The following is a 13,390-nucleotide window of genomic DNA, read 5'->3' as shown; positions in this document are numbered from 1 at the left end:
GTTGCAAATACACATTCAAGAGAGTTAAACTGATCATTCTATTTAGCTCCCCTTCACGTTCCTCTCTTATCATCCCTGTCTCAGCACTGAAAACATTTTAAACCACTTTTTAAAATGCTGTTTACACTCTAAATACATTCCGGTACTTATATACTTATGAACATTTTATTCCATATTCATACTTTAACCTCTAATTTTATATAAATCTTTATGCTTTATAATTGTTGAATGCTGTTGCTTTTTGTTGCTTGTCACACCCTGACCAACACATCACAGGAAATTACTAATACATATAAATGTATCTGGTGAATGAAGTTGATCCAAAACATTATGCTATCTCACTGGAAGAAAGTAAAGAATGGTCTCAAAGTCGTGGTCATTGAAGTCCAGTGAACTTGTTTTTAAGAATGATGCCTTTCACCTTGCTTATATTGTCTATAAGTAATTCATTAACTGAGCAATAAGTGAATGTGCAGAGAAATACAGCCTCAAAATAGGAGGCGTCCTTTTAGAACAGGGATGAGGAGGAATTTCTTTCGCCAAAGAGTGGTGAATCTGTGGGATTCATTACCACAGACAGCTGTGGAGACCAGGTCATTGGAAGTCACTCCACTCTTTAAGAAGGGAGAAAGCCAAAAGAAAGGAAATTACAGGCCAGTTAGCCTAACCTCAGGGGATGAGGAAGTGTTGAAGTCTATTATTAAGGATGAGGTTTTAGGGTACTTGCAGACTAATGATAAAATAAGTCAAAGTCAGCATGGTTTCTGTAAAGGGACATCTTGCCTGACAAATCTGTTAAGAGTTCTTTGAGGAAGTAACAAGCAAGATGGATAAAGGAGAGGCAGTGGATCACATTTACTTGGATTTTCAGAAGGCATTGATAAGATACTACTCATAAGGCTGTTCATAAATCCTGTGACATTACAGGAAAGATATTGGCATGGATAGAGAACTGGCTGAGAGGGAGGAGGCAGCGAGTGGGAATAAAGGGGGCCTTTTCTGGCTGGCTGCCAGTGACTAGTGTTCCTCAGGGGTCAGTATTGGGACCGCCACTTTTCACATAGTTTGTCAATGATTTTGATAATGGAATAGATAGCTTTGTGGCAAAGTTTGCAGATGATACAAACATAGATGGAGGGGTAGGTAGTGCTGAGGAAGCAATGCAATTGCAGCAGGACTTGGACAAATAAGAAGAATGGGCAAAGAAGTGGCAGGTGAATACAGTTTCGGGAAATGTATGATAATGCATTTTGGTAAAAGGAACAATAGTGTGGACTATTATCTAAATGGGGAGAAGGTTCAAACATCAGAGGTGCAGAGGCACTCAGGAATTCTCATGCAAGACGCCCAGGTTAACTTGCAGGTTGAGTGGGTAGTAAAGAAGGCAAACGCAATGTTGTCATTTATTTCATGGGGAATAGAATATAGAAGCAAAGAGATAATGCTGAGGCTTTATAAGACACTAGTCAGGCCGCAGTTGAAGTATTATCAACAGTTTTGGGCCCCATATCTCAGAAAAAATGTTGGCATTGGAGAAAGAGCAGAGGAGGTGCACGAGAATGATGCCGAAAATGAAGGGGTTAACATGAGGAGCATTTGGCAGCTCTGTACCTGTTCTCACCGGAATTTAGAAGAATGCAGGGGGATCTCATTGAAACCCACCAAGTATTGAAAGGACGAGATAAGGTGGATGTGGAGAGGATGTTTTTCTATGTTGGGGATATCCAGAACTAGAGGGCACAGCCTCAAAATTAAGGGGCTAAAAACAGAGGAAAGGAGGAATTTTTTTAGCCAGAGAGTAGTGAATCTGTGGAATGCTCTGCTACAGACTGTGCTGAAGACCAAGTCCATGGGTATATTTAAACATGGAGACCAGTTTGTGCTGCAGAAATACATATCACTGTCCTCCATTCAACATTCCCTCCCTCCTCTATTCAACTCTCAAACATGATACAGAATACGTGCTGAATAATAACATACAGTATTTATGTTTGGGGAAGCTTTCAGTTCTGATTAGCAGTAATTTATAATTTCAGACTGTTCACAGCATTTCCTGGAAGCATTATCAAACTTAGTAAAGAAGGCTTAACAGCACCGATTACTAATATGCTATGGAAATATGCACAAACAATGAGAAAAGTCCCATTCACATGTACTCTTGCTTCTCATTCCTGTGAGTCCAACATCACAGCTTATCTGCATTACAGTACCTGCTTTGTCATACAACCAGTTTGTCAAGGATTTTTGTTCATAAACTAATGCAGCAGGGAAACAGGCCCTTCGGCCCAAATCTTCCATGCCATCCAAGATACCCATCTAAATTAATCCCAATTGCCAGTGTTTGTCTCGTATCCCTCCAAACCTGTAACATTCATGGACATATCCAAATGCCTGAACCATTTCTTCTGGCAGCTCATTTCATATATCCATCAACCCTGATATGAAAATGTTACCCTTCATTAAAACTCTCCTGTCTCACTTTAAACTAATGACCTCTAGTTTTTGATTCCACAATCTTAGATTAAATGCATTCAGTATTTATCCCATGTATGCCCCTGAGATTTTATTCATTGAGGACAAAGACACTGCAAGGAATAAAACACTGGAACTGGATGGTGTGCTGTCCCCCTCCCCCCCAAAAGTCCTGAAAGAGTGTGCTGAGCAGCTGCATGGAGTTGTCCAGCTTATTTTCAATCTGAGTCTCAGTTGGAAAGGGTTGCAACTGTATGGCAAACACACAGTAACCCAGTACCCAAGAAGGGCCAACTAAAAGTTTTGAAAAACTACTGTCTAGTGGTCCTGACCTCACACATCACGAAGACTGAGAGAGACTAATTCTGGCTTACCTCCGACCCTTGGTCAGATTAGCCCTTGATCCCCTGAAGTTTTCCAACTAAAAGCATGTTGGATTCGACGATGCTGTCACCTACTTGGTGAAAAGAGCCTACTCCCATTTGGATAAGCAAGGCAGCTCTGTAAGGATCATGTTTTTTTTTTTATTTCTCAAATGCCTTCAATACCATATAGCCCTCATTACTGGGGGATAAGCTATTTTCAATGCAGGTTGGCACTTCTATTGTATCCTGGGTAGTGGACTACCTACCTGACAGGCAGACCATAGTTTGTGCAGCTTCTGAGCTGTGTGTCAGGCACGGCTATAAGCAGCACTGGGGCCCCACGGCTGACTATATTGGTTCCCTTCCTGTTTACCCTGTATACCTCGGACTTTAGACACAACACCGAGTCATGTCATCTGCAGAAATTCTCTGATGACTCATCAACAGTTGGGTGTATAAAGGAAGGGCAGGAGAATGAATACATGGCCCTAGTAGAGGACTTTGTCAAGTGATGCAAGCTGGATCATCTGCAGCTCAACATCTGTAAGACGATGGAGATGGACTTTAGGAAGACTAAGCCTGCGCAACTCCTTATTACTATTGATGGTGAGGACATGGATGCAGTGAGGACCTACCAGTACCTGGGGGTGCACCAGGAAAACAGGCTTGAGTAAAGCACTAACAGAGGCTGTGGACAAGAACTGCATGATTCACCTCTACTTCCTGGGGAGACTGAGGTCCCTTGGTGTATGCAAGCCTCTCCTTCATGTGTTCTACCAGTCTGTTATCGCCAGTACAATCTTCTATGCAGTGGTGTGCTGGAGCATAGAAACACAGAAAATAGGTGCAGGAGTAGGCCATTCGGCCCTTCAAGCCTGCACCGCCATTCAGTATGATCATGGCTGATCATCCAACTCAGAACCCTGTACCTGCCTTCTCTCCATACCCCCTGATCCCTTTAGCCACAAGGGCCATATCTCATTCCCTCTTAAATATAGCCAATGAACTGGCCTCAACTGTTTCCTGTGGCAGAGAATTCCACAGATTCATCACTCTCTGTGTGAAAAAGTTTTTCCTCATCTCGGTCCTAAAAGGCTTCCCCTTTATCCTTAAACTGTGACCCCTCGTTCTGGACTTCCCCAACATCGGGAACAATCTTCCTACATCTAGCCTGTCCAATCCCTATAGAATTTTATACGTTTCAATAAGATCCCCCCTCAATCTTCTAAATTCCAGGGAGTATAAGCCTGGTCAATCCAGTCTTTCATCATATGAAAGTCCTGCCATCCCAGGAATCCTAATCGGCCACCATTCAGATAATAATCTGTTTTCCTGTTTTTACCACCAAAGTGGATAACCTCACATTTATCCACATTAAATTACATCTGCCATGAATTTGCCCACTCATCTAACCTATCCAAGTCACCCTGCATCCTCTTAGCATCCTCCTCACAGCTAACACTGCCGCCCAGCTTCATGACATCCGCAAACTTGGAGAAGCTGCATTTAATTCCCTCATCTAACTCATTAATATATATATTAAACAACTGGGATCCCAGCACTGAGCCTTGCAGTAGGCCACTAGTCACTACCTGCCATTCTGAAAAGGTCCTGTTTATTCCCACTCTTTGCTTCCTGTCTGCCAACCAACTCTCTATCCACATCAATACCTTACCCCCAATACCGTGTGCTATAAGTTTGCACACTAATCTCCTGTGTGGGGCCCGTCAAAAGCCTTTTGAAAATTCAAATATACCACATCCACTGGTTCTCCGCTATCCACTCTAATAGTTACATCCTCAAAAAATTCTATGAGATTCGTCAGACATGATTTTCCTTTCACAAATTCATGCTGACTTTGTCCGATGATTTCACTGCTTTCTAAATGTGCTGTTATCACATCTTTGATAACTGACTCTAGCATTTTCCCCACCATTGATGTTAGGCTAACCGGTCTATAATTCCCCGGTTTCTCTCTCCCTCCTTTTTTAAAAAGTGGGGTTACATTAGCCACCCTCCAATCCTCAGGAACTAGTCCAGAATCTAAAGAGTTTTGAAAAATTATCACTAATGCATCCACTACTTCTTGGGTTACTTCCTTAAGCACTCTGGGATGCAGACCATCTGGCCCTGGGGATTTATCTGCCTTTAATCCCTTCAATTTACCTAACACCACTTCCCTACTAACATGTATTTCTCTCAGTTCCTCCATCTCACTAGACTCTCGGTCCCCTATTTCCAGAAGATTATTTATGTCCTCCTTAGTGAAGACAGAACCAAAGTAGTTATTCAATTGGTCTGCCATATCCTTGTTCCCCATGATCAATTCACCTGTTTCTGACTGTAAGGGACCTACATTTGTCTTAACCAATCTTTTTTCTTTTCACCTATCTATAAAAGCTTTTACAGTCAGTTTTTATGTTCCCTGCCAGCTTTCTCTCAATCTTTTTTTCCCTTTCCTAATTAAGCCCTTTGTCCTCCTCTGTTGGATTCTGAATTTCTCCCAGTCCACAGATGTGCCACTTTTTCTGGCTAATTTGTATGTTTCTTCTTTGGAATTGATACTATCCCTCATTTTCCTTGTCAGCCACGGGTGCACTATCTTCCCTGGTTTATTCTTTTGCCAAACTGGGATGAATAATTGTTGTAGCTCATCCATGTGATCTTTAAATACTTGCCATTGCATATCCACCGTCAACCCTTTACGTATCATTTGCCAGTCTATCTTAGCTAATTCACGTCACATACCTTCAAAGTTACCCTTCTTTATGTTCAGAACCTTTGTTTCTGAATTAACTATGTCACTCTCCATCTTAATGAAGAATTCCACCATATTATGGACACTCTTACCCAAGGGGCCTCGCACAACAAGATTGCATCAATACAGGTGATGCCAACAGGATCAATAGATTGATTAGAAAGGCTGGCTCTGCTATGAGTCAAACTGGACACACTGGAGGCTGTGGTAGAACAAAAGACCCTATGGAAAATCCTGACAATCCTGGACAATATTTCTCACCCTCTGCATGCCACCTTGGCTGATCATGGCACATTCAGTAATAGACTATGACAACTGCACTGCTCCAAAGAGGTCATTCTTACCCACGGCCATTAGACTCCATTATGAGTCAACTTGTAGCTGGGGAAGTAATGACCCCCTCCTGTTAAGACTGTTCGAGGTAACTTTTTTTTTTAAATTCTTTCTTACTTCTCTTCTAATATTCATATATTTGTATATCTGTGCACTTGTAATGCTATTGTGACACTGTAATTTCCTTTGGGATCAACAAAAATATCTATCTACGCCTGCCCAACCTCTTCCCATAACTTGGATCTTTGAGTCCCAGCAACATTTGCACAATCTTCTTTGCAATTTTTTTCCAGTTTACTGGTGCCTTTCCTATAACAAGGTAACAAAACTGCACAATTATCTCACCAAGAGAACAACATTTTAACAGTATTGGTACAGACCAGGCATGGAAGGAGCTGTTGTCCGCTGCCCATTACTTTTCAAGGTTCCTTCGTATGCTACTGTGATATCATACACTGCATCCAGGTGGCATCTCAAGGTGTTAACTGCTATCTGTGTTGCCTTCACGCGTGGAGACATTACATGCCTTAATTCTGGTAGTCCTGAAAGTGAACAAGGATATATTTACCATTGAAAGATGTTCAGCTTCGAAAATATATCTGCAACACTAGCATACAAAGACAGAAAATTGAAATTAAAATAATCGAAACATGGAATTAAACTTATACCTGATGTGAAGTGAAATTCCTCTTCCGTCATACAAAAGTAATCAATTGAAATAAAGAATTCTAATTTCAACAAAAACAGTTAAACTCTGGATATAAAGAACAGGAGAACTGGACTGAACGATTCTCAATCATGTTCATTGTCAAATCACTTCCCAATGTTTTATTTTACCAGTTCAGGATGGACCTGTTTTGTATTTTCATTAACAATATTCAACCTAATTACTACAATAATATAAAATACATATTCCTTTTTGTTTGCTTTTTGCACTACTTATCTTTTATATTTCTTACAATTTTCTTTTTTTGTGTATTGTAATGTACTATGACAGCAAAAAAAAACAAATTAACAACATATATTAAGTGATATTAAACCTGATTCTGATTCTGTGTAACTGCAGTGATCTATAATCAATACCATTTATTTTTCCCCCATTTTATTCAAAAACAAAATGCACATAATGGGATTTCAATACCATTACAATTTCAATACCAGGATTCAAAACAAACCCTCATCTCCAAATGTTGAAACCCAGCATTCGGCACCTCCATCTGCAACTGGATCAACATCTTCCTCATGATTATCCTCAACACTGGTGTTCCTTAAAGCTACATCAGTCCATTAACTCTACAGCCTATGCACTCATGATTGTGTGAACAGGTTCTGCATTAACTACATCTCTTATAATCAGAAAGAGAACACGGAGATAGAGCCTTTGTGTCAAGAGAACAACCTTTCCCTCAACGTCAGCAAAAGAAGAGAACTGGTCACTGACTTGAGGAAGTGGGATAGACTGCACTGTCTGTATCAGCAATACTGAGATTAATAATACTGAAGTATGTATATGTTACCATTTAGTATCTTGAGATTAATTTCCTTTTCGGTATTAACAGGGAAAAATATATAATAGAATTTATGAAAAACTATACCTAGACAAAGACTGACAAACAAATAATGTGCAAAACACAAACTGGGCAAATAATACTGAGAAAACGAGCTGCAAAGAGTCCTTGAAAATGAGTCTGTAGGTTGTAGAATCAGTCCAGCATTGAGGTGAGTGAAGTTATTCATGCCGATTCGGGAGCCTGATAGATGTAGGGTAATAACTGTTCCTGAACCTGATGGTGTGGGACCTAAAGCTCCTGCCCAATTGTAGTAGTGAGATCCACAGAGAACTTCAGTACTTGGACAGGTACACCCTCTGGACTAGATGTCTTTCGTGGATTCACCTTCTTGAAGAATGTCTGGACATTGGAGATTTAAGGTACAGGGTCATCCAGAGATGTGGGGGCTTGCCATAGATCTTCCTATCAAAACATGCAAAGATGGCAATGAGCTTATCCGGGGGCCAATGGGTCATTGCTACTTGTACAACCCAATCTCACCTTGTACGAAGTTACACTGTACCACAGTTGTCAAGCGCCCATCTGTGATTCCAATTCAGTCTGAAATTGCCTTACTGCATTCACAATGGTTTCTGGATCTCGCACAGGACTTCTTATAAAACTGGGTCACCAGCCCTGAACACCACAGATTGTGCCCTCAACAGATTAGGAATCTCCTAGCTCATCCAGGGCTTCTGGTTGGGGAAGCCTCAGAATAGTTCTGTGGGTACACACTTGTCCACACTTGCCCTTATGATGTTGATGATTGCAGTATGTTCATTTCAATCTGCTGACCAATCCTTGAGTGTGATCCCGTCCACTAACTTGAAGCAATCCCAAATTCATTCCTCCACCTCTGCCGTCCAACTCTTCCTAATCCTCTTCACCGATGCTGCACTCTTCAGTCTCTCTCTGTATGCACAGCCATCACCTGGCGGAGTCCAGCAGAGAAGCATGTTGACAGATTTACCTACAGGAATGCGTCAGCAAATTTAGATGTTTTGCGCTTGGAAGTGATAACCAAGTTCCAGACATGCATGCATTTATAAGAGGGGGTTGTTTACCATGCAGCTGCTGTTTATTTTTAAATTGGCAAGATTTGGTCTATAAACGCGAGAGGTTCTGCAGATACTGAAAATCCAGAGCAACACACACAAAATGCTGGAGGAATTCAAGTCCGGCAGCATCTATGGAAATGACATTTCAGGCAGAGACCCCGAGTCCTGGTCATAGTCCTGATGAAGGGTTTCAGCCTCAAATGTTAACTGTTTATTTCCCTCCATCAATGCTGACTGACCTGCAGAGTTCCTCCAACATTCTATGTGCTTCTCAAGATTTAGTATATTATTTTTTGAACATTAGCCTAAAAGCTCACCGGTGCTACACGTAATTCACATCCAGCTAAGACCAACTAAAGGACAGTCACTAATAAAATAAGAAATGCAGTAGCTGATTGTTTTGTGTACAAGTGCAAGTACCATTTATCTGTTTCCATTAAGTTGCTAAATGAATGGATATTGGTCAAAGCTCTACAACAGAGGTTCTCAACTTTTTTTTTTACGCCATGGGCCTCTACTATTAACCGAGGTGTCCGTGGATTCTAGGTTGGGAACCCCTGCTCTTCATTGAATCCTGCTCTTCAATCCTTTCCAAATTGCTCAGCCCTGGAACTTAACCATGGAGCAAGATACATACATCGGGATGCTCTTTATTGATTACAGCTCAGCATTTAATACTAACATTTCTTCAAAACTCAACAGTACAATCCAGAACCTGGGCCTCAATACCCACTTATGCAATTGGTTCCTAGATTTCCTAACTTGTAGACCTCAATCAGAATGGATTGGCAAAAACATCTCCTCCACTATCTCCATCAATACAGGAGCCCCACAGGGATGTGTGCTTAGTCCCCTGCTCTATTCGCTATACACCTATGACTGTGTAACTAAGTAGAGCTCCAACACCGTATACTAGTTCGCTGATGACACCACTGTGTGGACTATATCAAAAGTGGTGATGAATCAGTATACAAGAGGGAGATTTCGGCAAATCGTCAAAAACCTTGGCAAATTTCTATAGGTATGTGGTGGAAAGTGTGCTTACTAGCTACATTACAGCCTGGTATAGGAATACCAATGCCTTTGATCGGAAAATCCTACAAAGGTAGTGGATTAGGCCCAGTACATCGCAGGTTAAGCCCTCCCAACCACTGAGCACATCTACATGAAATGTTTCCATAGAAAAGCAGCAACCATCTTCAAAGATCCTCACCACCCAGGCCACACTCTTTTCTCACTGCTGCCATCAGGTAGGAGCTACAAATGCCTCATCACCACCTTTGATACAGTCCACAACAGTGGAGTCATCAGCAAACAGTCATAGATACATAGAGAGTAAAGCAGGAGACGAAGCACACATCCCTGTGGTGCTGTGTTGATTGAGCCTACATCGGGTCTTGCCAATATATAGAAGGCCGCACCGGGAGCGCCGGATGCAGTACATCACACCAGCCGACTCACAGGTGAAGTGTCGCCCACCTGGAAGGACTGTCTGGGGCCCTGAATGGCGGTGAGGGAGGAAGTGTAAGGGCATGTGTAGCACTTGTTCTGCTTACAAGGATAAGTGCCGGGAGGAAGATCAGGGGGAAGGGATGGTGGGGTGGGAAACGAATGGACAAGGGAGTCGTGTAGGGAGCGATCACTGTGGAAAGCAGAAAGAGGGGGAAGAGGGAAAGATGTGCTTGATGGTGGGATCCTGTTGGAGGTGGCGGAAGTTACGGAGAATTATATGTTGGACCTGGAGACTGGTGGGGTGGTAGGTGAGGAGAAGGGGAACCTCACAGCTACCTGGACTATTCCTCTTCCCACCCTGTCTCTTGCAAAAATGCCATCCCCTTCTCGCAATTTCTCCATCTCCGCCGCATCTGCTCTCAGGATGAGGTTTTTCATTCCTGGACGAAGGAGATGTCTTCTTTTTTTTTAAAAAAAAAGAAAGGGGCTTCCCTTCCTCTGCTCTCAAACGCACCTCTGCCATTTCACGCATATCTGCTCTCACCCCATCCTCCTGCCACCGCACTAGGAATAGGGTTCCCCTTGTCCTCACCTACCACCCCACCAGCCTCCGGGTCCAACATATAATTCTCCGTAACTTCCGCCACCTCCAACTGGATCCCACTACCAAGCACATCTTTCCCTCTCCCCACTTTCTGCTTTCAGCAGGGATCGCACCCTATGCGACTCCCTTGTCCATTCATTCCCCCCCCCCCCATCCCTTCCCACCAATCTCCCTCCCAGCACTTATCCTTGTAAGCGGGACAAATGCTACACATGCCCTTTCCCTTACACTTCCTCCCTCACCACCATTCAGGGCCCCAGACAGTCCTTCCAGGTGAGGCAACACTTCACCTGTAAGGCGGCTGTGGTGATATACTGCGTCCGGTGCTCCTGATGCCGCCATCTATATATTGGCAAGACCCAACGCAGGCTGGGAGACCATTTCGCTGAACACCTATGCTCTGTCCGCCAGAGAAAGCAGGATCTCCCAGTGGCCACACATTTTAATTCCATGTCCCATTCCCATTCTGATATGTCTATCCATGACCTCCTCTACTGTCAAGATGAAGCCACACTCAGGTTGGAGGAACAACACCTTATATTCCGTCTGGGTAGCCTCCAACCCAATGGCATGAATATTGACTTCTCTAACTTCCATTAATGCCCCTCCTCCCCTTCATACCCCATCCCTTATCTATTTATTTCTTTCTTTCTTTTCTCTTTTTCCTCTGTCCCTCTCACTATAACTCCTTGCCTGCTCTCCATCCTCTGGGCTCCCCTTCCCCTTTCTTTCTCCCCTAGGTTTCCTGTCCCATGATCCTCTCACTTCTCTAGCCTTGTATCCCTTTTGCCAATCAACTTTCCAGCTCTTGGCTCCATCCCTCTCCCTCCTGTCTTCTCCTATCATTTCGGATCTCGCCCTCCCCCTCCCACTTTCAAATCTCTTACTATCTCTTTTTTCAGTTAGTCCTGACGAAGGGTCTCGGCCCAAAACGTCAACTGTAGCACTTCCTATAGATGCTGCCTAGCCTGCTGTGTTCACCAGCATCTTTTGTGTGTGTTGCATGGGAAATAAGCGGTTCTTGATCATTGGCACTGTTTGAAAACAAATGCATAATCACTGTGAATAAAGTTGTTTTTGTAATACCTAGTAACAGCAGCAATCCGTGCATTCAAGTTGGATATACATTAACTGTTTAAAACAAGATGAATTTGTATTTGTGCCTAGAAGCATTACATGCGTTGTGAGCTAAGTACTTGTATTCTTTAGTAAATGAGACAATAATGTTGCCTTAGCTATTCATCACAGGAAATACAGTTCCAAGATAATGATGCAAAGCACAACCACAATTCAATTTCACACAGTGCGACGCTGTTACAGCTCAGGCTGTCAAGAGTTCAAATACTGGGTCTTCTGTAAGGAAGTTTGTACACCCTTCCTGTGTGCTATGGGTTTCCTCTGGGTGCTCAGGTTTCCTCCCACCGTCTAAAAGCATACTGGTAAGTAGATTGTCAACTATCCTGTGAGGGTTAAATAGGTGACTTGTTGGGTGGTGCAGCTTGGTGGGCTGGAAAGGTTCCACACTGTAAATCTAAATAAATAAAGCTAGAGACCTACTCCAAATTCTGGTACTTGGTTCAGGTTGATGAAGTATCTCCACTGCTCCTGAGGTGTACTTTATATACAAGACTTTACTCCGTTATACAGTGAGATCAGTTTAAACTTATTCTTCTTGCAAACAACAGGAATTCTGCAGATGCTGGAAATTCAAGCAACACACATCAAAGTTGCTGGTGAACGCAGCAGGCCAGGCAGCATCTGTAGGAAGAGGTGCAGTCGACGTTTCAGGCCGAGACCCTTCGTCAGGACTAACTGAACGAAGAGTGAGTAAGGGATTTGAAAGTTGGAGGGGGAGGGGGAGATCCAAAATGATAGGAGAAGACAGGAAGGGGAGGGATAGAGCCAAGAGCTGGACAGGTGATAGGCAAAAGGGGATACGAGAGGATCATGGGACAGGAGGTCCGGGAAGAAAGACGGGGGGGGGGGGACGGGCAAGAGGTATATTCAGAGGGACAGAGGGAGAAAAAGGAGAGTGAGAGAAAGAAAGTGTGCATAAAAATAAGTAACAGATGGGGTACGAGGGGGAGGTGGGGCCTTAGCGGAAGTTAGAGAAGTCAATGTTCATGCCATCAGGTTGGAGGCTACCCAGACGGAATATAAGGTGTTGTTCCTCCAACCTGAGTGTGGCTTCATCTTTACTGTAGAGGAGGTCGTGGATAGATATGTCAGAATGGGAATGGGATGTGGAATTAAAATGTGTGGCCACTGGGAGATCCTGCTTTCTCTGGCAGACAGAGCGTAGATGTTCAGCAAAGCCGTCTCCCAGTCTGCGTCGGGTCTCGCCAATATATAAAAGGCCACATCGGGAGCACCGGACACTTTTCTTCCTCCACTATCAACTCTGCTCTTAAACGCATCTCCCCCATTTCACGTACATCTGCTCTTACTCCATCCTCCCGCCACCCCACTAGGAATAGGGTTCCCCTGGTCCTCACCTACCACCCCACCAGCCTCCGGGTCCAACATATTATTCTCGGTAACTTCCGCCACCTCCAACGGGATCCCACCACTAAGCACATCTTTCCCTCCCCCCCCCCCCCTGCATTCTGCAGGGATCGCTCCTTACACAACTCCCTTGTCCATTCGTCCCCCCAATCCCTCCCCACTGATCTCCCTCCTGGCACTTATCCGTGTAAGCGGAACAAGTGCCACACATGCCCTTACACTTCCTCCCTTACCACCATTCAGGGCCCCAAACAGCCCTTCCAGGTGAGGCAACACTTCACCTGTGAGTCGAC

General features: G+C 43.6%; 1 protein-coding gene across 1 annotated transcript in view; it reads right to left on the bottom strand.

Annotated features, from left to right (window-relative positions):
- agpat5 (1-acylglycerol-3-phosphate O-acyltransferase 5 (lysophosphatidic acid acyltransferase, epsilon)) overlaps nucleotides 1–13,390 on the bottom strand; it is a 152,764-nt gene that overhangs the window by 85,028 nt on the left and 54,346 nt on the right. Inside the window, exon 6 of the mRNA XM_072251125.1 lies at nucleotides 6,309–6,470. Within this exon, the coding sequence (XP_072107226.1) occupies nucleotides 6,309–6,470 (162 nt within the window). The remainder of the gene's footprint in view (nucleotides 1–6,308; nucleotides 6,471–13,390) is intronic.

This window comes from Mobula birostris, chromosome 2, assembly GCF_030028105.1.
Source record: "Mobula birostris isolate sMobBir1 chromosome 2, sMobBir1.hap1, whole genome shotgun sequence".
Taxonomy (NCBI): Eukaryota; Metazoa; Chordata; class Chondrichthyes; order Myliobatiformes; family Myliobatidae; genus Mobula; species Mobula birostris.
The sequence above is the reverse complement of the archived record's forward strand: the minus strand, read 5'-3'. Positions and strand labels throughout refer to the sequence as shown.